The sequence below is a fragment of the Meleagris gallopavo genome, chromosome 22 (genome assembly GCF_905368555.1).
Source record: "Meleagris gallopavo chromosome 22, MGAL_WU_HG_1.1, whole genome shotgun sequence".
In the NCBI taxonomy this organism is placed as follows: domain Eukaryota; kingdom Metazoa; phylum Chordata; class Aves; order Galliformes; family Phasianidae; genus Meleagris; species Meleagris gallopavo.
In genome coordinates, this window is record NC_139425.1 from 10,663,834 (window position 1) to 10,685,082 (window position 21,249).

A 21,249-nucleotide genomic window follows, 5' to 3' on the forward strand; every position below is an offset into this window, starting at 1 on the left:
TGCACTGGAGGCAGTGGGGCAGTGCAGGACGCACAGCTGCAGTTGGAGATGACGAGCTGCCGGCACACTGCCGTTGATTCAGAGGTGATTGCTGCAGAGGTGATGCGTGGTCAGCTTGCCTCATTATTGTGCAAATTGCTGGAAATGCAAATCTCTGGGTGCACCTGGGGAAAAATGTATTAATAATATTACTTGTGATTAAGGTCACAGGGCACTGTCTGCTTATTCAGTGGTGTCTGGGCTCCCTTTCCTCTTCTGAATCTAATACTGGGTTTATTTCTATATCAATGACGTTGGAGTCCTTAGGAGATATTTTATCACTGAAAACTCTCTCACAACCACGTGCCAAAGCTCTGGCTTCAGCGTGGGGCTCCTGGCTCCAGCGCCAGGATCAGAGACTTTGCTGGTGGCAGCCTGGGAATCACCAAGAGACGCTGCACCAGGGATGGCAGGTGGCACCTCTACAACCATGGGGCCCTGCATAGCTCTGCAGACACTCACCCAGCAGCCTTGGAACAGCCAGCAAGGAGTGTCGCCAGCCGGGCTGTCAGCCTTCCACCTGGGCACAGCACGGCACAGCTTGGCATGGCTCAGCGTGGCACAGCACAGCATAGCATGGCACTGCTCGGCACAGCACAGCCCCAGGTGGCTGCGGGTCTGACCCCCATGCAGGCAGTCAGTGGGAGCCCTGAGCTTGTGAGCAGCTGAATGGGCATGAGCAGAATGCCAAAGCACTGCTGATTTATTGCTGAGGAAACGCTTAATTTAGGCAATGCACTTAAAGGAACTAATTAGAATTGCATTAATATTTATGGACCTTATGGAGAAGCTGATAGTCACTATTTGAGGGTATTAACTGTTATCTTACACCAGGCAGGACTGTGGTGTTTGGAGGCAACTCTAATCGTGGCGAGGGCAATCAAGATCTCACCAAACAACAGCCAGCCTGGAGCTGCACATCCACACCACATTTGCAGTGCTAATGAACATCAGTTGCAATTAATAACCCTGCTCAGAGCCACTGAGCATCACCCCAGGAGGAGGATCACAGCCGCTGCTCAGGTCAGATGTGATGCTCCCATCCACCTGTGCAGGAGATGGGCAGTTACTGGGACTGCAGAGGGGCTGGTGGCTGTGAGAACTTGTGGGGCTGCTCCTGGGGCAGGGGCACACCAGGCTGTGCTAGTGGGCTGGGGCAGAGCCCCTTTACACAGTGCCCAACACAAGCACAGCCATCGCCCTGCCCGCATGGCCAACCTCTTGCTATAGCAAAGTTCGCATCAATTCTCCTTCCCCTCATTTGTCTGTAAACCATGAAGAAAAATCACCTCCGTCTGCCCACATCGGGCCGCTGCTGTGATGTATGGCTGTAATAAAAACCCCATTTTGGGAGGCCGCCTTCCTATGCCGCCAGCCAGGCTGTGCCACGGTCCGGAGCTGCAGCCAGAGCTGCCCCATCCCCCCGGCTCCGTGCCACCGGGCTGGGGCCATTACGGATGGGGCTATTAGAGCTGTATTGAGCCGCGCTGCGGAGATGGCCACAGTGCTGCTGTCATCAGCCCGGCATCCACGAGCGATGCCCAGCTCTCCCACTGCCGCCTTGTGGCCCCGGCCCCGTCCCTGCCCCAGCGTCCCCGCAGATGTGTTGGGAAGGCAAGACAGAGGCAGTGGTGCTGCTCCAAGCCAGGCGTCCTGGCGGCTTTATTGTGTGGGGCAGAACGATCGGCTCTGCAGATCTGGGCGGGCTGCGGTGTCCTGAGGTCAGCGCTTATCCAGCCCTGGGGAGAAAGGCAGAGCGGTGAGCAGGGCTGCACCCGGGTGGGCTCCGCCGGCTGCTGCTGCCCACCGCAGGGCTGCGGCGGCACTGCCAGTCCCCCCAGCCTGCTCTCCTAAGTGCGCACACAGAAAGGGAAGCCGCCTGCAAAGAGAGCCATTTCTTCCCGTGCAGGCTGAGAGCGTAGGATTGGCAGGATTAATATTTTGATAATCAGGCGCAATTATTATTGCTAAGAGCATCGCCTGCTTCATGCCGAAGACAAGCCCAGCTCCCAGGATGGAGCTGTGTGCTGATTGGAATCACCGAGCAGGAACGCTTCCAGTCCCCGCGTGGCACCCACATGCACAGCGGCCGAGCAACCATGGCTGCTGCTGCCTGGCCGCTGCAGCACAGCTCTGTGTGGGAGGGCTCCGGGCAGAGCTGCCAGCAGCAGCCCCAGCAGCACCGGGTGCTTTCCCTTGGCACGCACTGTGCTGCCTGCGCATCCTTCACCCCGCTCCGTGCTCCCACCCGTGCCCGGCTCTCACCGTACTGGCAGACCTGCCGGCACTCCTCGATGGTGAGGAAATTGTTGGCATTCCCCCTGCGGCCGCCGTACACAAACAGCCAGCACGACCTCAAGGCAGGGTTGTAGGCGTAGTGATAGATGCGCCTCCTGCACCGGCCGCGCTCTGGAGCCAGGTGGCACAGCTGCCTGGGGCCAGAGCACCAGTGGCAGCCCAAGCCCAGCAGGGACAGTGAGCCTGGAGGACACTGAGCCTGGAGCCCCTGTGCAGGGTGGGCAGCACACAGCTGCCTGAGGACACTGAGCCTGGAGCTCCTGCGCAGGGGTGGGCAGCACGGCAGGTGGTTGGGGCACTCGGTGTTACCACTGCAGGTGCTGTTGCAGCAGTCGATGGTGTGCGGCACCTTCTTCTTGGGGTAGGTGTCCGGTCTGGCTGCGGATGGGGAAGGAGAAGGGCTCATGCCCATGGGGTATGTCCCAGCCATGGTACCAAGCCCAGAGTTCTGACCGCCCTTACCTGGTACCGGCTGCAGGCAGCGGAACCGGCAACTGTTGTGGCAGGACTTCCTGCTGCCCCTGCAGTTGCTGTCATCTCTGCATTTGTTCACACAGTTGGTCGTTGAGTCAGCGTCAATCCCTGGGTGGAAATCTTGCTTCGCTGGGGGTGACAGGGGGTCAGGGCCCTGCCAGCCCCTTCCCATGCCCATCCCTGTCCTATCTGTCAGGTGGGGAGCAGGGGGCACAACAAGACCCTGCACCAGAGGGACTGAAAGGTAGGAGAGGTGGAATGCAGGGGCCCTGCATGATGCACCCACAGGGAGAGTGCAGTGATCAGACCTGCCCAGACCAGAGCATCCCATCCTTGTGCCAGGATGGGACGCAGGACACAGCTCACCCCCAGACAGCAGAGCACAGGCTTCTGTGCGGCCTGTGGAGCTGCTGGGAGGATGGGATCCCTCACCTTGCTGGCACTCTTGTCTGCATCCCGTGCTCCCCGTGCACTTTGAGGAGCAGATGTTGCTATAGGGGCTCATGGTTGTCGTGCTGGTATCATGGTACTTACCAGGCTCCCCTGGAAAGCAGAACAGTAAAGGAGTGACAGAGTCACCACCATGGTTCCTGCAGCTCAGCATGGGCAGCAGATCCCAGAGCTGCTGAGCCTCCCTGCAGGTCCCATGCCACCCTCACACCCACCGCCCCATCCCCAGTGCCCCTTCCTCCAGCACAGCCCAGCAGCAGTGTGGGCACATGGAGCATCGCAGTGCCCACAGGAGCGTCACTGCTGTTGGGATGCACTGAACCTGGGACAGAAGGAACGCTTTCCTGCCACCGCACCCAGCTCTGCGTGCATCAAATCTGCATCCTGGCCCTGGGACTGCGCTGGATTTTCTTCCTATTCCCCTCGCAGTGTGATGTCTGGCCTCGAATCCCATGGCTCTGTGACCATGCCCTAACCGGGACACACTGGCACTCACCGGGTTGCACGGAGGAGCCGTCTGTCCGTGTCATCTCATCCTCCGATGCGTGCCTCGAAGCCGCCCAGCCCCGGCCCCACGGGGCCGTTAGCAGCAGCAGCAGCAGCAAACCCGGCTCCATGGCACTGCCCTCGCAACGCTCACACCCTGGCGACCTTATGTACGGTCCTGTGCCCTGCCCCGGGCCTTGCGCAACGTCGGGGCTCCTCCCGGCTCGGTTCAGCACGGTTCGATACGGCTTGGCTAACCACTATACAGCTCGACTCGGCACAGCTTGGCTTGACTTGGCACGGCTCTGCACGGCAGGGCTCTGCACGGCAGGGCTCGGGACGGCACGACTCGGCTTGGCTGGGCACAGCACGGCACGGCACGGCACGGCTCTGCACGGCACGGCTCTGCACGGCACGGCTCGGCACGGCACGGCACGGCTCTGGACGGCACAGCATGGCTCGGCTCGGCTCGGCTGGGCACAGCACAGCACGGCTCGGCTCGGCTCGGCTCCGTTCAGTGTCGGGCAGCGCCCAGCCGCTCCCTCAGCTCCGTGCTTCGGCGGAGCAACAGCCTCCCCTGCCGGCCAACACGCACCCTTGGTGGCACGGCACGGCACGGCCCGGCCCGGCACGGCACGGCACGGCACGGCACGGCACGGCCCGGCACGGCACGGCACGGCACGGCACGGCACGGCACGGCACGGCACGGCACGACCGGGACGGAGCACTGAGAGGAGGGGGCTGCGCGCACCGAGCAGGAGGTCCCCACGGCCGAGGGGACCCGGCGATAGCTGTGCGTGCCCCATCCCTGGAGGTGCCTAAGGCCATGGAACAGTCTGATGTGGGGTGGGAGGTGGGACAGACAGCCCACGGCACGGGGTGGGAGGTCTGGGGGGGCTCTGGGGTTCCTTCCAACCCAGCCATGCTGTGATGCGGTGGCTCTATGGATCTCCACGCTGCCGCCGCGGCGCTGCTCATCTTCACGTCGGGGCGTCACTGAGCGGCCCTGCGGGGATGGGATGGGATGGTTCTGCGGCCTTTTGTTTCTCTTGCTGAAGGTTCCCTTTGTTTCAGGTGCAGTTTCTCTAGCAACAAGCGCGTTTGGCTAGTGGGAGCATGGATGATGCAACAAGCATTTCCGAGCAGGGAAATACGATCGGCGAGGTGTACAATCCCCTCTCTGAGGCAGCAGCGGTTCTGTCAGCCCAGAACGATGATGCCCAATTGCAGGTGGGCTGAGAGGAGCCCCGCCAGGAGCAGTCCCTGCCCGCCTGGTGCTCAGCCATGGCCTCTCCCCATTCCCTGCTCCGCTCCTCCCCACCAGCCCCAGCACCATGCAGCTCCCACCCTGCAGTCCCCTACCCCACACCTAGCCCTGCACCGCATCCACCACCCACCACCCACAGCCACAGACACTGCTCGGGGCATCTCGCTTCCACCACGTGGCTCTGCTGAGCCCATTGAGCCCAGTGCCCACGAGGCAGCTGGAGCAGATGGGTCATGGCACAACATGCACAGCCCCGTGGGGACACAAAGGCACTGCTAAATGTCCAGGTCATCTTGGCTGCGTCACCCACCTTAGGGCCACGTGGCACAGAGCGGCACATTGTGGCATTGCTCACCCTTCGCTCCCTATGAGCTCCCCACCCCGTCTGGGGGTTGCAGCACTCACAGGGATCGGGTGCAGTAGGGCATGGGGCGGGCAGGAGGCAGCCCCACACTGACCCCGCCGACGTGACGCACCCAGCCTGCCTGGCCCTGCAGAGGAATGGCGTGCAGTGCAAGGCGGGTGGGGGCACAGCACAGCGCCTTCCCACACTCTGCACCCCCTGAGGCCATGCTCACCCATGGGGACCAGGGTGTGACATGGGGACGGGGCAGGCAGGAGCCAACATGAGGTGTGGGCACAGCACAGTAGGCAGATGTCCTCCCGCCTCCCACCCTTGCTCCCTGACCCACAGCTTGTCCCATCTCTCTCCAGGCCTGGGCAGCATCTGACGTATGGTGATGAGTCCCATGGCTATGGAGAGAAAATTGTCACCCCTTCGTTGGCCACTCTGCTGTCCTCAAGCCAGGGATCTCCAGCTCCTTCCTTCGTGCTCCCTGGCCTGTTGCCCACGTTGCCACCACCCGGGTACAGTGCTCAGATCCCCACCCAGCCTGGCTGTTGGGAGTGGGAGAGGGCCATGGTAAATGATTTCTCAGTTAATGACATCATACAGGGCTGCTGCTGCCTCGGGCACAGCCTTGAAATGCAGCAGGAGTTTCAGCACCCAAAGGTTATGTATGTGGTGGCCCCTCCCCAGCCTCATATGGATATAAACCCCCGCTGACCCACACCAGCTGTCGGAATCCTCGGGAGCACCATGAAGGCCGTCGGTGTTCTGCTTGTGGGTATCCTTGCGCTGTGCACACAGCTGCAGCCAGCTGCCACGGCCGCTGTAATCGTAGGTGAGTGCATGAGGTGGGCACAGGGTCACAGCAGCTCCCAGGGCACTGCAGGGGTGGCATGAGCTGCGGTCCCTCGGTGGGACACATTGCAGCAGCACAGGGCCAGGCACTGCCTGACAGCTCCTCAGCCCTGAGTGGGGCCACTGAGATCCGTGCCACGCAGGCAGCACGGGGGCAAGAAGAGGGGACAGCAGCAGAGCATTTCCGCCTACATGGGGCACACCTGGAGGGCTGGGACAGCCCCCAGAGGGGTCAGAATTCCCAGAACATCAGCCCATGAATGAGGCTGTCTGTCATGATTTGAGCTCAGAAAGCGCCTGAGCCTGAAGGAAGAGGTGTTCCCGTTTCACCCTGTCTCCCAGTGTCCCTGCCTGCCGGGGTGCCTCACCTGGCACGGCCACACTGCCTGTTGGGCATTTGCTGTGCTCCCGATGGAGGGGCTGTGACCTCAGCTCCTTTCTTGTCACCTGTGGGTCAGCTGTGGTCACCAGGCACAGTGCACGCACTGTTCCTCTGCTGGGGGAAGGGCGCCCATCAGTTTGGGCTCCTGAGCCAGGGTTCTGCCCGTGACATACCTTAGCACAGAGCTGGCTGCCGCGGCTCACAGAGCCATGGCTGTCCCTGTCCTCTGGCAGGGAAGCACCTGAATGCAGTGTGTGGGCGACAGGAGCCAAAGCATTTTCTGGGAAGCGATGCTGGGCGCGGGGGCTGAGCCAGGCACAGCTGCGGGCCCTGCAGCCGGCAGGTTCTGTGCCTCCCCAGCTGCTCCTGCTGGCTGCAGGCAGATCCAGGCAGAACAGGAGCTGAGCAGTGTCCCATGGGGGTCACGGTGTCACCCCTGGGCAAAGCCCGGCACCTTGCCCTGCTCTGCACTGCTCCCTCCATGAGTGCTCTCCTTGGAGGGCTTTCTGGGCTCCCACCCTCTGCAGTTTCTCTGCTGCTGGCTGCTGTGGCGCAGCTTGGCTGCGGGAATCCGCACGTCCGCAGCCCCCCCGGCCCCATCCCACTCACACCGGTGCTCAGGAAATGCTGCACTCTACAGATTTTACAAGCCAAAGGGACTGATAAGGGCAATTAGAGGATCAGCCATCCGAGCAGAGTGATGAACCTCAAAGGCAAGTGCTGCTGGCAGCACCAGCGCAGGTGCAGCAGCACAGATCGTGGCGGGACACGGAGCTGATCCCGGAGCTGTGGGGTGGGCAGCACTGCCCCACTGCCAGGTGCCAGCCCTGCTGCAAACGTTAGGTTAGGATGGATTTTGTCCCCGTGCGGCACACAGTGGGGACACGTTGTTGCTCAGCCCAGCACCGTGCACCCAGCCCAGCCTGATGCTCAGCCCAGCCCGTGCTGGAGGAGCATGTCCTGGTGTGACAAGGCTGCCTTTATGCAGGAGTTCCTTTGTTTGCCCTGGGGCCGGGAGCCCCAGCTTGGAGCAGTTCCCCAGCACAGAGCACAGTCCCCGGCACACAGCAGGCACTGCAGGGTGCGGGGTGATCCCAATGCTATCCCAACGCTATCCCGGGCTGCCCCGTTCCCACCGTGCTGCGCAGCAATGAAATGCAGTGAGTGTCCCGCGGGTGTCAGCACCGGGTCCTGTTACTGCATAAACACACGCGCTGGGGAGGGGACCGCGGCAAATGCAAACAGTTACTGATTTACTGTTGCTCCGTGCCTCACTGCGTTGTTGACTGTGGGCTTAAATTACCTGGAAATAGATGCTGGCCGAGCAGACAAACAGCTCGTGACCTCGGAGCGGGGACCGCCTGCCCTGAGCCCATGCAGCCCGACAGCTCCAGGATGCTGCAGCCAGAAGCTGCGGGGGCTGTGGGTGCAGTGATGGGGGCTCAGCGATGAAGGAGGGCCCCATTTCCAACCTCACACTACAGAGGAGAGGCTCAGCCGAGGCATATATCCAGGATAGGGCTGGGGCCAGGGATGCTCTGGGCTCTGCCCACCAGAGAGGATCCAGCCCCAGCCCTGCAGCTGGGCAACACCATCACCATGCAGAGCACTGGGTCCCACGCAGTGACCAAATGCACTGAGCCAAACCTGGAGCAGTGAGTGAAGGGCTGAGGCCCCTCGGGTCCCCCAGCACAGTGCTGAGCCTCTCTGCTTCCGTCAGCAAACCCAAAGGAATGAAAACCACTGCTGATAGCACCTGCAGATGAGCAAGAACTGGTGGAGCGGCAAACAGTGATGAGAGCCAGCAGCCACGTGGGGTGATTAGGATTGCTTGGTCTGCTCAAATACAGCCCGGCTTGGCGCTGCCCAGCACTGCCAGGCACCCGACGCACAGGCTGAAGGACTGCATGGTGGTGTGCAGCGGGCACACAGCCAGAGCACACAGCAGCTCACCCCCTGCCCGCCACCCACCCGAGCACCACTGCATCTCCAGGCAGCACAGCAGGGCAGGGGCTGCGCTCACATGCACGACGGCTGCCAGCCCCGGGACGGGACAGGGCCGAGCACAGTTGTCACGTGCCCCACATGTACTGCTGGCCCCAACCCAGAGCTGACCATCAGAGGGCCTGCCGTGGCTCTGTGCCCCACAGGCTGTGGGCTGGGGGCTCCCAGCATGCCGAGCACGGCGGTGCAGCGCGCGGTGCTTGGCTGCTGTTCCTGCCGGGCAAGTTTTCTGTGTAGACGCCTGGGCTCCTCGAGGCTCCCACTTCCTGGTCAGCTGCCAGCAGCGAGCAGATACCTGATACTTGGGGATTGTGCAATGGCACGAAGGGGGAGCCTGGCCCAGCCAGTTCCTTATGAGCCACCCGGAAGGCAGTCCCCTCCCGCCCCACCTGGAGAGGAGCTTAAAGCCCAGCCGGGTGGCCTTGCACACGCACAGCTCCCCTGCACCATGCCCAAGGCCAGCAGCGCGCTCCTCCTCGCGGGGCTCCTGGTTCTCTGGGCAGAGCTGCTGCCAGCATCCGTCCTGAATGTCACGAGTGAGTATGAGCGCACGGCCCCGCGGCAGCAGCCGGCATCACTCCTGGCCTGGGGCCTGCTGGGGATGGGCTCCATGCACACGTTCTGCAGCGTGGCTGCGCTCTGCAGCATCCCTGAGCCCACGCCGGGACCGGGAACAGCATCGCCTGCCTCCGGACAGCCCTCCCACCCACACCATGTGCCTTTGCCTTTCAGTAAAAGCCGGCGTGTGCCCGGAGCCAGCAGCAGAAGAAGCGAACTGCACGATGGGGTGCCAGTCCGATGGCGACTGCGAGAGCACCCTCAAGTGCTGCCCGGCGGCCTGTGGCAAGGCCTGCCAGGAGCCCAACGGTAACGCTCCCAGGGTCGGTGCCAGTCCTGCTCCCGTGAGCCAATGCCTCCAGGGCTCCCGGCGCTCGGTAACGGTGTGGTTCTGGGCATCCCCTGTGCTCTGCCTGCAGCACAGTCATGGGGCTCTGCATGGAGCCCGCAGGATTGGGCTGTGCTTCAATGGAGCAGTTGCCCACACAGCCTTGGGTGGTTGCTGGCCACACTCACCCCTTCCTCCTGCCTGCAGCTCGGTTGGCTTTGAGCATCCCTGATGCTGCTGAGATCGCAGCCAGGGACAGAGAGCACGCACCCACTGCACTTCACATCCTTCAAGGAGCACCAGCTGCACAATGCATCAGCCCCAGCACTGTTCTGCATCCAGCAATGAGCTTGGGAAGGGTCTCCGAGCAGTGCCCTCCCCAGCTCTGCACCAGGCATGGCCCCACAGCCGCACAGCTGCAGGGTGCTCACCATGCTCAGCTCCAGGAGCTGCAGCACAGCCCTGCACACCTTGCTGGGGACAGCGGGTCTCACGCCGTGTCCTTCGCCTTGCAGAGAAACCTGGCACCTGCCCGTCTGTGAAGCCAGGGATCCCCATGCTGGGGCTCTGCATTAACCAGTGCAAGATGGACTCCAACTGCTCTGGGAGCCTGAAGTGCTGCAGGAATGGCTGCGGGAAGGTCTCCTGTGTGACTCCACTGCACTGAGGTCAGTCAGCACCCACCCAGCCCCAGGCTCCTGTCCCACTTGCCCCATCCTGCTCACAGCCCTCTACTCCCTTTGCAGGTGCAGCCTCCTTCATTCCAGCTGCAGGGAAGCTGCTGCCCAATGCGACACTGCATGGCCAGGCCCCTGGTGCCCTCCTGCCCCTGCCCTGGCCGGGATCCCAGCGTGTAGCCTTCAGCCTCAGCTCTCATCCGAAGGCCCCGCTTGGGGTGTGCCGCAGCCCCCTGCACTCTCGCCAATAAAGCAGCCACTCCCTGCCCTGTTTTTGGCCGCGTCTCCGTCCTGATGCGCTTCCAGCTGCACTCTGCAGTGCACTCAGTGTGCCCAAATGGGTGCTGGAGCAGGCAGTGTCTAGAAGGGTCTGCACCAGACAAATGCCCACCCAAGCCAGTACCATTCCTGCAGTGCTGATCCCAGGCCCCTTTTCCCCAAGATTCCCCAGCCCATGCTCCTGCTCAGTGTTGCCCCATAGTCTCAGCTGCTCTGACGTTTGCTCCTCAGCTAGTTAAGGGATGTGCTCCAGCTGGGGCATGATATGCAGTTGCAGCTGCATCCATGGAGCTGAGTTCTGTGATGGCCTAGGGGGACAGCAATGCTTCTGCTGCTGCGTGCAATGGCACAGCATCTCTCAAAGCACCCCTTGCACTACACACACCAGCAGCACAGCGTCTATGGCAGCAGCTTGAGGGAGCCGTGGGCCCTGAAGCCTGCATGTCCCTGCCCCATCCCTGCCCACCCTGCTCGGACCCATCCCTTGCTGTTGCTTCTCTTTCACTCTCCCCAGGCTTCCAGAGACAGCGTGAACTGAGGAACCCCAAGGGCCGGAGCAAACGGTCCCATGGACCTCTGAAGGCCCCGCTGGGGGATTGCATAGAGCTGAGCCAGGCACACACAACCACCCTGCAGCCTGCCCCACACAGCCTGGTGCCTGCAGCATGGATATGTCCCCACTCACGTCCCACCATGGCTCTGCAGCATCGCTCCCCACTCCATGCATGCTGGGAGGTGATGCCGATGATCCCCAGGCAGAATGGGGTGGGCTCTGGGAAGCAGTGATGGGATGCACAGGCTCAGCAGGCTCTCCCAGGTGCCCACATTGGGGAGCACAGAGAGCAGGGTTGGGGAGCACCTCCCACATCCCCTGGCCTGGCTGTTTGCGGGTCACCGGTGACCTGGAAAGGGAGCGCTGCAGGGGATGCGCCAGCCATGGGCTGGGAGCCCAGCACTGCTCTGGGAGTCTCCCTCGAAACGAATTGTTCATGTTCAGTGCTCCCACAGCCCTGGAAACGCGCTGCCATGGGCTGGTGCCCCCCAGCAGATTTAAATACCGACTGGCAGTCGCAGTGCCACAGCAGCCCCAGCAGCACGATGCCCAGCACCTGTGCCCTCGTGCTGCTGCTCCTGGCCCTGTGCACCGAGCTGCCGCCTGCCCCAGCCCAGCAGCACCGTGGGGATCGCGGCAATGGCCCCGCTGCCAGCCCCCCACCACACCGGGCACAGAGGGGCCAGCGGCCGCCGGCCGCCCTCCCTGCCCCCAGCAAAGCAGGCGTGTGCCCAGCAGTGGGGAGCAGCCCCACACGCCCCACCAGGAGATACTGCCTGTCTGACCACAGCTGCCCCGGCGCTGAGAAGTGCTGCCTTCTCCGGGATGTGCGCGTCTGCCTGCTCCCTACTGCAGGTATGGGGAGCTGTGGAGCTGCTGGTGCTGACAGGGAATGGGTGCCACGGGACGAGCCGTGCTCCCCAGCACACAGCACTTCTTCCCTCACAGAGAGCCTGGGCAGCCCTGTGGGGGTGAGCTGCGGGGTGAGCTGCTGCAATGAGACTGCCTGTGGCCATGGGGAGAGGTGCTGCGCCCGCTGCCTGCGAGTTGAGCCAGGTAAGGTTGCCGAGTCAGGGGGCTGTGCTTGTGCTGGGCTGGAGGTGCAGTGGGTCAGAGCCGTGGGTTGGCAGTTTTGTCACTGTGAGAGCAATGCATCAGTGCTGCAGGGGCAGGCTGGCTCTGAGCTGCACCCCGAGTCCCCTGTCCCCTCCAGCCAAATCCGGCCTTTGCCCACGGAAGCGAGCCCGGCGTGATGCTGCCTGCCCCAACCTGTGCACGGATGACAGGGACTGCCCCGGGGACCAGAAGTGCTGTTTCTCAGGCTGTGGGCTGACCTGCACCACCCCGTACACAGGTACCTGCTGCCCCCATCCTAACTCCTCTCTGGGTGTGCATCCTCCTGCATGGGCATGCACACCTCCTGCACACCTGTGCACTCCCCATGCATGCCACAGGGGCAGGATGAGGGCAGGATGGAGGCCAGAGGGGAATTGGGGCAGGGGCACACTGCAACCCTAAGCCATGCACAAGGCACAAGTTCCCGATGCAGCCAAGCTCCCATGGGCACAGTGGGGCTGTGATGCTCAGGGCTGTGATGCTCACGGCTGCTCTCTTGCAGCAAAGTCCGGCGCGTGCCCTGTGGTGCTGCGGGGCTCCCTGGGCCCCTGCCTGGATCGGTGTGACAGCGATGCTGACTGTCCCGGGGCCAAGAAGTGCTGCACCACTGGCTGCGGCCACGTCTGCAAACTGCCCACCGAGGGTAAAAGCTTTGTGCCATGGGGCAGAGACCGTGCCACGTTCCCCCATCCCCTCCCTGGCTGAGCACCCTCTCTGCAGGGCCAGTGTCCCTTTGCCCTGGAGCACTGTGCCCCTCTGGGGGCCGATGGGGGCTTGGGGAGGTGGCAGCAGCCAAGGCCAGGGGTTCACCACACCATTCCCTCTCTCTGCACGTGCACAGTGCGCCCGGGGCTCTGTCCTCCCACCACCACCAGGGCTGGTGAGTGCCTCATCCTATGCCTGGAGGACAAGGACTGTCCACCCAGCCAGAAGTGCTGCATGCAGGACTGCGGCCGCACATGCGTTCCCCCACTGCAGGGTAAGACCAACCCCACACCCTGTCTGCAAGGGACAGGATAGGGACACGATGGGGCACTCGTCCTGCTCTGACCACCACATCTATCTCTTCCAGGCACAGCCTAGCCCTGCTATGGGGGTGGCACTGGGACCTGCCATTTTAGGGCCATTCCACTCCACCGCCATCGCAGCACCCACTGCCCCGCTGCTCCCATCCCTCTGGCAGCACTTCTGGCTGGGGGGACAAGCAATGTTTGACCCACTCTGGCTGAAGTCTCTGCCACCCCCACCTCCCACAGCTGTGCTCCAGGGACAAAGGCAAACCCCTACATCCACCCTTCTGCACGAGCCAGCCTGTGCATGGCACGGACACCCCCAGTCTGCCTGGAAATGTGGACCCAGAATAAACCAGCATGTGGCAGTCGGGCTGCCGTGAGTGCTTTCTTTTGCCTGCGGTGTGCTGGGGGTTTTCCATGGCACAGGCACTGTGGGTGGACACATGGCTGCAGGCAGCCCCAGGGAAGGGAGAGGAGGCCCCGTTTCCATGTTGTGCCCCCCAGGCACCCCACCCCATTGTTAGGGTCCTGGGGAAACACTGCTGCTGTCCCAGCAGGAGTGCCAGAAACCTGTTGACTCAGATTCCTTGCACCAAGAAAGGCTTTATTTGCATCCCAAAGTGTGAAACATAGGTTGGAAGCACAGTCAGAGGTGGATGGAGCACTCAGCCTGAGGACAGGGAGAGGAGCAGCACCTGCATGCTGGGAGCCATGCAGCTCCACTCATTTCTGCCCTGACTGAACCCGTTACTGTGCTCCGTCCCGGGGGCTGTCCAGGCTGTGCTGTTCAATAATGCAGGGATGGAACCTGTGTGACCTCAGCTGCCCTGTCCCTGCCCCATCCCCAAGGGTCATCCTGACCCAAAAGCATGGTGAGGCCAGAGATAAGCAGCTGGCTGGCAGGGCGCCTGTGGTTCTGGGAACGATCCCTCCTCCTGTTCTCTGCCCTACTCCCCGCCAGCTGTGCTGCAGCACCCCTGGCAGCTCTGCCGGAGCCTTTAAACCCAGTACTGCCTCAGCTGTGGGATGCAGCATCCCCTCAGCACCATGTGCCTGGGACTTTGCCTCCTCCTGGGGCTGCTCCTACAGACGGAGCAGAGCACTGCACTGGGGGAGGAAGATGGTGAGTACCAGCAGGGGGGTCTGAGCCAGCTCTGTCCCACACGGGGTGCACCTCCTGCTCCGGATCCCTCAGTGCTGGCACTTCTGAGCTGGGACATTGCGATCCTCTGCTGCTCTCACAGGGCCCAGCACCAGGGAAGCTGGGCAGGGCCAGGGGTTGTGCGGGGGCTGTGAGTTGGGTGCTGTGCACACAATGCTGCTGTGGGGTCTCAGGGCTGACAGCTGCTCTCAGCCACTCCCTTGCAGTCTTGGATCAGTTTTCTCCTCAGACCATACCTCCCTTCCTCAGCCCTGCATGTAGCATCCATCCAGGTGGGTGCTGCCCAGAGAGGTGCTGGATTCTCCTTCTCTGGAGATATCCAAGATATCCAAGATCCATCTGAACACCTATCACTGTGACCTCCTGTAGGGAACTTGTTTTAACAGCAGGTTGGGCTCGATGACCTCTAGAGTTCCCTTCCAACCCCTACAATTCTGTGATTCTGTGATCCTCTGATCCAACCCCCCTGACCCAATGGGGCTGTGGGTAACGCAGTGGGTACACACCATCGAGTGCCGCGGTCCCACCCTGCGTGGGACAAAGCTGCACCAGAGCACCCCAGCTCTGCACTACTGCCACCTCCGCAGCAATGGGAGCTTTCCTTTGTTTGAGTGGAACAGCTGCTGTTTGCAGTGAAACCTTCCCAGCAGTGTCTCTGTTTGCAACTCAAACAGCAGAGCGCTGCCAAGAGCTGACAAGGGGTGTTTGCAGAAGGGGTGCTCCCACGGCATCCCTCGGCTCAGCACAGGAACAGCAGCCTCAGCTGTGGGCCAGGGGGATTCCCAGCTGCAGGGAGGGTGCAGTGCCCCGAGCTCCCCACTCAGATGTTCCCATTCCCCAGCCCACGCCGGCGTCTGCCCCCAACCCTCATCTCAACCCCAGCGCATGCCGTGTCCCAATGCCTGTGATGATGACAGAGGGTGCCTGCAGGACCAGAAGTGCTGCTTCACTGCCTGCGGCTTCATCTGTGTGACACCGCTGGGGAACGGCAGCAGTGACCTCCCTCCTCCTGGAGTGATGGACTGGACCCTCAGCCAGGCTGAGAACACGCACCAGGGTGATGCAAAGAGGATGAGCTTCTTGCCAGGGGGCTGCACCGGGAGGGGAGAGGCCGTAGGGAAGGGGTGCACATAGCATTGGGGTGCACGTGGCAGGGAGGGGTGCAGTGGGTTGCAGAGGCTGCAGCCATCCCCTCCACAAGCAGGGCTATGCTGGGCGCTGCCCTGACTCCACATCCTGCTACAGGGGAGCTGCAAAAACCAGGTCTGTGTCCCCGGGACTTCACACGCTGCCTCCACCAGGAGCCCCCTCTCTGCACCAACGACTCAGCGTGTCCCGGTTGGCTCAAGTGCTGTTCCCACGAGTGCCGCCTCCGCTGCACACCCCCGGCAGAAGGTATGGCCCCACTGGCAGAGCCCCAGCACCACCACCAGCACCCCTTGTCCACCGGCCCCATCCCTGTACTTGTCCTGTCCCCATTACCCAGAGCAGCTCCAGCATCACTTGTGGCCCCCATCTCCCAAGGCTGGGATGGGGCAGGTGAGGGCATCATGGGGGGTCCGAGACACAGCAGAGGGAGATGTGGGACGTGACACAAGGAAGGCCACAAGGGCAGATTTGCGGGTGCTGCCATTGGTGCCCTCGGGGCGCACCTCACCCCCAGCCATGCCACTCGGTGTTGCAGAGAAGCCCGGTGCCTGCCCCGCTGCGGCCCCGGAGGGGCTCTTTTACCCCTGCTCCTTTCGGTGTCAGGAGGACAAAGACTGCCTGGGCAGCCAGAAGTGCTGCCCGCTGGGCTGCGGCCCAGCCTGCGTGGAGCCGGCGCAGGGTAAGGTCTCCGGGTACCACTGGAGCCACGTGCACGGGGACAGCCACGGCTCCGCGGGGCGCTCAGGGTTGTGCTGCAGACATCTGCCATCTCCCCGCCGTGCCGGGGCCCTGCGGCGGCCACGAGCTGAGTTTCTTCTACAATGTCACCTCCGGGCGCTGCGAGACATTCCCCTACGGCGGCTGCGGGGGCAACGCCAACCGCTTCGGGACGCGGGCAGCGTGCCGCCGGGCGTGCCTGGGCCACGGTGAGGGCACGGAGCTGCGGGGGGAACGCAACGTCCCCCAGTCTCCAGCGGTGCTCAGGGCTGCTTCTGATTGCTCTGCTCCACCAGAGAAACCCAAAACCGGGGAGTGTCCCGTGGAGCTGCCGGAGCTGGATGGGCCGTGCCGGGAGGAGTGCGATGGTGACAGCGACTGCCCCAACGCGCTGAAGTGCTGCAACAGCAGCTGCGGCCTCCAGTGCCTGCCTGCAGCGCCAGCCCGTGAGACGGGGTGGGACGGGGTGGGACGTGGATCACAGGCGGGGCCACGGCTTGGGGACCAGGGGTGCCCGCGGTACCCACCGCAGGCAGAGAGGGGCTGGGCTGGGAGCAGCGCACACAGCAGCAAGGATGTGGTGGGGACACTGAAGGCAGCCTACAGTTGGTCATCCCGCTCTCACCTCCAACACAATGACCCCACCATCCAAGCTCTGCTCTGCAGTTCAGATACTGCCCTGCCCCTGCCACCTGGAGTCACACCAACAGCAGAGCTGCCAGCCTGGGCGCAGAGTGCAGCTGGGAGCGAGGGGATGGATGGGGATCACCTTGCAGGACAGGGGGCCCCAAACATGGAGGGGTGCAGTGGTGGATCAGGCAACGCACCCTGCCCTTGTGCACTGGGCTGTGTCCCCGTGGCACCGCTGCACTGCAGAGTGGGACCCGCTCCACCCCACACCATGACCTGCAGGGAAGGATGGATTCTGCCCGGCCAGCACCGGGCTGTTCCCCAGCTACGACTGCAGAGAGTGGTGCCGGCGTGACGCCGACTGCCCCGGTGAAGAGAAGTGTTGCCTGCAGGGCTGTGACTACGTGTGCCTGCGCCCGGCCCAAGGTTGGAGCCACTGAGCCCCCCCCCCTCCCCAGGGTATCTGTGGTCATGCCCAGCCACCCCCCGCTGCACATCTCCTGCCTTCCAGAGAAACCAGGGATCTGCCCCCTGAGCGAGCAGGCAGCGGGGTCCCAGTGCCAGGACCCCTGTGCAGGAGACGGGCAGTGCCCAGGGGATGAGAAGTGCTGCAGCAGCCGATGCGGCCACGTCTGCATGGCCCCAGAGCCAGGTGAGGGGGCAGGATGGGGCTGTGCCAGCAGTGCCTCACGCAGCCGGGCACAGTGCCCACCCTTTTGCAGCTTGTGGAAGGCACAGCCACAGCCTGGTGCACAGAGGGCACATAGGATGCTACCAGAGTGGCCCCAAAGTGCCAAGACTGCCATGCCCGCAGCCCAGTCCCTGCGGGCAAGCCCGTGGCCCTGCTACCTCCTTCCCTTCCTTTTCTCAGACAAACCTGGGCAGTGCCCAAAGGTGAGGCCGCAGCTGACATCAGAGCCATGCACGGAGGAGGATGACTGCCTGCACGACCGGGACTGCCCCAGGCAGGAGAAGTGCTGCTTTTCTGGCTGCGCCATGCGCTGCTCCCGCCCAGCCAGAGGTGAGGGCAAGCGGTTGGGCCCCAGCTGCACCACGCGCAAAGAGCAGCAGTACCAGCAGTGCTGGCAGTGTGGGGGACCCCTCGCACTCAGCCGCAGCCCCTCCTTCCACAGAACACCCTGGGCAGTGCCCCCGGGCAGAGCCGTGCTGGGACCCTCGGCGCCGACGCAGGAACCAGTGCCTAGATGACAGCGTGTGCAGGCGGGATGAGAAGTGCTGCAACACAGGCTGCACTTGGGGCTGCGTGGCTGTACCCAGAGGTAGTGGGGAGCAGCTAGGCAGAGGGGAGCAGCCACCTTCCCTGGGGACAGCTGGTGACCGCAGGTGGCTGTGCCTGCAGAGAGCAGCGGTGGTGCCTCCAGACAGTGCGCAGAGGAGTGTGAGACTGATGCACAGTGCCTCCAGGGGCAGCGGTGCACCCACATGGGTTGTAGCCATGTCTGCGTGGACATCCCTGGGGGTGAGCACTATCTAAGCGTCCGGGAACTACAGGGCGTCCCGTGCGGCAGGGCCCATGGGTGGGTGTCCCATGGGTGGGTGTCCCATGGATGGGTGCCTACAGCTGAGTGCCCACAGGTGGGAGTCCCGCAGCACATGCTCTGCCTTGCAGGGAGAGTGGGAGTGTGCCCCATCTCCAGGGATGCCAGCACATGCATGGACCTGTGTAGCTTGGATGAAGAGTGTCCCTGGGGCCAGAAGTGCTGCAGCAATGGCTGTAGCCATGTCTGCATGCCTGCCTCTCTCGAAGGTGAGCCCCTGGGCTGGGATGTCAGTGAGCAGCAGGGACAGAGATGGGGTCTGCTGTGCTCTGAGCCCACAGCAGCACCGTGGCCGTCCTGCACCAATAGGGACTTCACAACAGAGCTGTGTGCTGGGGATGCCAAGGCTGTGCCTGCTATGGCCCTGTATCCACTCACCCCCTTGTCCATAGTGCCTTCCCCTCTTTCTACCCAAGTAACAAGCATGCCCAGCCCCAGCTCAGTACCAGGTGAGTGTTCTCTCCTGCCACAGAGCCCGATGCTGCTGTTGTGCCACAGCACGGTGCCAGGCGGTGCCCAGAGCAGTGTGATGCTGACTCGCAGTGCCCCAGGGGACAGAGATGCACCCGCACCAGCTGTGGCCATGTCTGCATGGACATGCCCAGAGGTGAGAACCACGGTCCAGCCCTGTCCTGGAGGTGGCAGGTGGGTGCCCACAGACGGGCACAGCCTTGCAGGGAGGGAAGGAGAGTGCCCCATCCCCAGGGGCGGCGGGACGTGCTTGGACCTGTGCAGCTCTGACAAGGAGTGTCCCTAGGGCCAGAAGTGCTGCAGCAATGGCACCCAATTGTGGCACCCAAAGGGATGAGGAGCAGAAGGGATCTCTCACCAGACCTGGCCATGCCAAACCAGCAGCACTTGTCCACAACCTTGGCCACTGCTCTTCATCCCCATCAGTCAGACCTTCCTAAAAGCACATTTCCCTTCCAGATACTGCATGATGGGAGAACAGCAGCTCTATGGCAGGAAGGTGCCTTCCTTCATGTGGGGACACAGGGCATTGACAGTCCTGAGCTGACCTGTCCCCTTCTAGCCATCACCAGCAATAAAGCGAGTGCATGCCATCTCCAGCTGCCTCTGAGTCTCTGTGTTGCAGGGCCAGCTCCCATACTGCCCATGGAGAACACAGGCTGGGGTCCCCCTCACCAGCACCAATCAGGGGGTCTGAGCAGCACGCGTGGGGCTGCAGGGGTTCAGCAATGCAGGGTGAGCACAGCCCTGAGGCTGGGGGCAGCTCTGGGATCCCCATCGAAGTGGGGATGTTTCGCCATCGCTTTAGGACCTGACCAGGTCACATCTGCAGCTTGAGGGCAGAACTGGGAACGGAAACCAATTTAGATGTAAGCAGGAGCTGTACTGGGATGGCTGGATCCGAGACCTGGGGCAGGAAGGACAGGAGCCAGACCTGCTCAATGACCCGTCCTTGTATTGACAGCTGCACGGCCGCTGGCAGGGCTGGACTCCTCCAGGCAGGGCACAGCACAGAGGGGCAGCCAGGTTGTTGCAGGCACCGCAGCCCTGCGCCATGCTTCCCGGGCAAGCCACGGCCCCAGCACGGCCACCATGACCACCACCACCACCCAGCCATGGGGACAGGGATATCTGCCCAGGCTGTGGGGTTGTGCACGGCGGGGAGGTGTTACCGGGCACCCGGAGCTGAGAGGTGAGGGGCTGGGAGCAGGGCTGCAGGGAGCGTCTCCCCATGGGGCAGGGGCCGGGGGGAGCCCCGCTGGCGTGGCTGGGAGCGCAGGTGGGAGCAGGCCTGGGAGCACTCCCGCTCGGTCTCAAAGTTGTTCCTGTTCCCACCGCAGCCGCCGTAAATGAACTCCTCGCACTGCTGGCTGGACGCGTTGTAGAAGAAGCGGATGAAGAGCGCCTTGCAGTTCCCGCAGACCGAGGGCAGGTAGCAGAAGTCTGGGCAGTCCCAAGGGCTGAAGTGAGCCGAGGACAAGGCTCAAGGGGAGAGCGCTCCGGGGCCCCCGTGGCACCGATCCCCTCCCTGCCCGGAGCCAGGTCTGCACCCACCTCCCCGGAAACCATATCCCTCATCCCTGGCACAGGCGGAGCTCAGGGATGGCATCCGTGAGCCCCCTCCCACTGCTCCAAGCTCACGCCCCCTCATCGAGACCCCCACACACTGCACACTGCTGGCCCTCACCGAGCACTGGCTCCTGGCACGTGTGGCCGCATTTGCCGGGGCAGCACTTGGTGGCACCAGGACAGTCAGCGTCGCCGGCACAGTGGGAGCAGGAGGTGTTCTTGTGGCACGAGCTGCAGTCCTGGTCCAGAGAGCTCTCCACTTCCGAGATGTGGTGACAATACCCAGGCTTTGCTGAGGGACACAGTGACCAGGGCTGAGCAGCCTCATAGGTCAGACCTCACAGCCCCCACCCCCACAGCCCCACGGCTGCTTGCACCACGACTGGGCTCCCTGAGCATCCCCTCCTCAGGAAGTGCCCCCACACACTCACCTGTCCCCATCTGCTCCTCTCTTCCAGGCACGTGTGGGGCCGGGACTGACCGTGCAGAAATGGGGAGCAAGAGGAGGAGGAGGAGGAGACAGGCTTGCTGCTCCATGGTGCCCACGGCTGCCGGCTCTGCGCCCCGGGTGTGGTGGGCTGGGATTTAAGGTGCGTCGGCAGGGCGGAGGCTATGGGGCTGGCGCCGGAGCACTGCTAATTCCTGCCGTGCGGGTAACGAGCCGCACCCAGCGGGCCCAGCTTCCTCGGCGACATCTCGGCCACAGCCCTAAAGCCGGGGGGACTGGTAGGACGGGAAGGATGCCCTAGTGCAGCCCTCGGGGTGTCCGGCAGCACGCCGGGGCTGTGGTGGGGATGGGGATGGGGATGGGGATGGGAATGGGAATGGGAATGGGAATGGGAATGGGAAGGGCGGTGGGAATGG

At 63.1% G+C, this 21,249-nt stretch overlaps 5 protein-coding genes across 14 annotated transcripts; 3 read left to right on the plus strand and 2 right to left on the minus strand.

Annotated features, from left to right (window-relative positions):
- Positions 1-1,671: 1,671 nt before the first annotated feature.
- LOC104914083 (uncharacterized) lies at positions 1,672-4,032 on the minus strand. 4 transcript variants are annotated; one of them, XM_031556569.2, is made up of 5 exons: positions 3,758-3,970; positions 3,244-3,354; positions 2,800-2,919; positions 2,305-2,715; positions 1,672-1,778 (listed from the first exon to the last, which is right to left on the minus strand). In XM_031556569.2, exons 1-5 carry the CDS (start codon positions 3,876-3,878, stop codon positions 1,762-1,764), a joined length of 780 nt encoding a protein of 259 aa, XP_031412429.1. In that variant the 5' UTR covers positions 3,879-3,970; the 3' UTR covers positions 1,672-1,761. The 4 variants fall into 4 exon arrangements, with proteins under 4 accessions (XP_031412429.1, XP_010720895.1, XP_031412431.1 ...); XM_010722593.4 differs by having other exon boundaries at positions 2,800-2,940; positions 3,758-3,947; XM_031556571.2 differs by lacking the exon at positions 3,244-3,354 and having other exon boundaries at positions 3,758-4,032.
- Positions 4,033-4,166: 134 nt separating this feature from the next.
- LOC100538862 (WAP four-disulfide core domain protein 2-like) lies at positions 4,167-10,440 on the plus strand. Of its 2 annotated transcripts, XM_085241487.1 has the most exons (6): positions 4,167-4,561; positions 4,822-4,977; positions 5,729-6,198; positions 9,337-9,471; positions 10,006-10,158; positions 10,237-10,440. In XM_085241487.1, the coding sequence occupies exons 3-5, from the start codon at positions 6,114-6,116 to the stop codon at positions 10,155-10,157; spliced, it is 372 nt and encodes a 123-aa protein (XP_085097613.1). In that variant the 5' UTR covers positions 4,167-4,561; positions 4,822-4,977; positions 5,729-6,113; the 3' UTR covers position 10,158; positions 10,237-10,440. The 2 variants fall into 2 exon arrangements, with proteins under 2 accessions (XP_085097613.1, XP_010720899.4); XM_010722597.4 differs by lacking the exons at positions 4,167-4,561; positions 4,822-4,977; positions 5,729-6,198 and adding an exon at positions 8,947-9,140.
- Positions 10,441-10,577: 137 nt separating this feature from the next.
- LOC104914084 (uncharacterized) lies at positions 10,578-13,493 on the plus strand. Of its 3 annotated transcripts, XM_010722599.4 has the most exons (6): positions 10,578-11,854; positions 11,948-12,055; positions 12,213-12,353; positions 12,618-12,758; positions 12,957-13,094; positions 13,188-13,493. In XM_010722599.4, exons 1-6 carry the CDS (start codon positions 11,383-11,385, stop codon positions 13,196-13,198), a joined length of 1,011 nt encoding a protein of 336 aa, XP_010720901.1. In that variant the 5' UTR covers positions 10,578-11,382; the 3' UTR covers positions 13,199-13,493. The 3 variants fall into 3 exon arrangements, with proteins under 3 accessions (XP_010720901.1, XP_031412432.1, XP_085097610.1); XM_031556572.2 differs by having other exon boundaries at positions 10,578-12,055; XM_085241484.1 differs by lacking the exon at positions 12,213-12,353.
- A 560-nt stretch (positions 13,494-14,053) lies between these two features.
- On the plus strand, positions 14,054-19,408 carry LOC104914082 (uncharacterized). 3 transcript variants are annotated; one of them, XM_085241482.1, is made up of 13 exons: positions 14,057-14,251; positions 15,132-15,347; positions 15,536-15,685; positions 15,975-16,118; positions 16,198-16,602; positions 17,069-17,212; positions 17,298-17,438; positions 17,658-17,807; positions 17,920-18,066; positions 18,147-18,266; positions 18,417-18,554; positions 18,818-18,952; positions 19,276-19,408. In XM_085241482.1, exons 1-13 carry the CDS (start codon positions 14,155-14,157, stop codon positions 19,284-19,286), a joined length of 1,998 nt encoding a protein of 665 aa, XP_085097608.1. In that variant the 5' UTR covers positions 14,057-14,154; the 3' UTR covers positions 19,287-19,408. The 3 variants fall into 3 exon arrangements, with proteins under 3 accessions (XP_085097607.1, XP_085097609.1, XP_085097608.1); XM_085241481.1 differs by lacking the exon at positions 19,276-19,408 and having other exon boundaries at positions 14,054-14,251; positions 18,818-19,208; XM_085241483.1 differs by lacking the exon at positions 18,818-18,952 and having other exon boundaries at positions 14,056-14,251; positions 19,276-19,364.
- A 197-nt stretch (positions 19,409-19,605) lies between these two features.
- SPINT4 (serine peptidase inhibitor, Kunitz type 4) lies at positions 19,606-20,955 on the minus strand. Of its 2 annotated transcripts, none has more exons than XM_085241485.1 (3): positions 20,817-20,955; positions 20,504-20,677; positions 19,606-20,276 (listed from the first exon to the last, which is right to left on the minus strand). In XM_085241485.1, the coding sequence occupies exons 1-3, from the start codon at positions 20,920-20,922 to the stop codon at positions 19,621-19,623; spliced, it is 936 nt and encodes a 311-aa protein (XP_085097611.1). In that variant the 5' UTR covers positions 20,923-20,955; the 3' UTR covers positions 19,606-19,620. The 2 variants fall into 2 exon arrangements, with proteins under 2 accessions (XP_085097611.1, XP_019477648.2); XM_019622103.3 differs by having other exon boundaries at positions 19,752-20,259.
- Between the last annotated feature and the right edge of the window lie 294 nt (positions 20,956-21,249).

What these genes read in the sequence shown, in the direction of transcription:
- LOC104914083 (XM_010722593.4), bottom strand. Translation starts at nt 3,878, where the DNA reads ATGGAGCCGGGTTTGCTGCTGCTGCTGCTGCTAACGGCCCCGTGGGGC. An exon ending in CGGCTCCTCCGTGCAACCCG is followed by an intron (nt 3,355 to 3,757) that starts GTGAGTGCCAGT and finishes TCTGCTTTCCAG; the next exon opens with GGGAGCCTGGTAAGTACCAT. An exon ending in CTGCCTGCAGCCGGTACCAG is followed by an intron (nt 2,716 to 2,799) that starts GTAAGGGCGGTC and finishes CCCCATCCGCAG; the next exon opens with CCAGACCGGACACCTACCCC.
- LOC100538862 (XM_010722597.4), top strand. Translation starts at nt 9,053, where the DNA reads ATGCCCAAGGCCAGCAGCGCGCTCCTCCTCGCGGGGCTCCTGGTTCTC. An exon ending in ATCCGTCCTGAATGTCACGA is followed by an intron (nt 9,141 to 9,336) that starts GTGAGTATGAGC and finishes TTTGCCTTTCAG; the next exon opens with TAAAAGCCGGCGTGTGCCCG. An exon ending in GGCCTGCCAGGAGCCCAACG is followed by an intron (nt 9,472 to 10,005) that starts GTAACGCTCCCA and finishes TTCGCCTTGCAG; the next exon opens with AGAAACCTGGCACCTGCCCG.
- LOC104914084 (XM_031556572.2), top strand. Translation starts at nt 11,383, where the DNA reads ATGGGCTGGGAGCCCAGCACTGCTCTGGGAGTCTCCCTCGAAACGAAT. An exon ending in CTGCCTGCGAGTTGAGCCAG is followed by an intron (nt 12,056 to 12,212) that starts GTAAGGTTGCCG and finishes TGTCCCCTCCAG; the next exon opens with CCAAATCCGGCCTTTGCCCA. An exon ending in CTGCACCACCCCGTACACAG is followed by an intron (nt 12,354 to 12,617) that starts GTACCTGCTGCC and finishes GCTCTCTTGCAG; the next exon opens with CAAAGTCCGGCGCGTGCCCT.
- LOC104914082 (XM_085241481.1), top strand. Translation starts at nt 14,155, where the DNA reads ATGCAGCATCCCCTCAGCACCATGTGCCTGGGACTTTGCCTCCTCCTG. An exon ending in CTGCACACCCCCGGCAGAAG is followed by an intron (nt 15,686 to 15,974) that starts GTATGGCCCCAC and finishes TCGGTGTTGCAG; the next exon opens with AGAAGCCCGGTGCCTGCCCC. An exon ending in CTGCGTGGAGCCGGCGCAGG is followed by an intron (nt 16,119 to 16,197) that starts GTAAGGTCTCCG and finishes GTTGTGCTGCAG; the next exon opens with ACATCTGCCATCTCCCCGCC.
- SPINT4 (XM_085241485.1), bottom strand. Translation starts at nt 20,922, where the DNA reads ATGGAGCAGCAAGCCTGTCTCCTCCTCCTCCTCCTCTTGCTCCCCATT. An exon ending in AGAGGAGCAGATGGGGACAG is followed by an intron (nt 20,678 to 20,816) that starts GTGAGTGTGTGG and finishes TGTGTCCCTCAG; the next exon opens with CAAAGCCTGGGTATTGTCAC. An exon ending in GTGCCAGGAGCCAGTGCTCG is followed by an intron (nt 20,277 to 20,503) that starts GTGAGGGCCAGC and finishes GGCTCACTTCAG; the next exon opens with CCCTTGGGACTGCCCAGACT.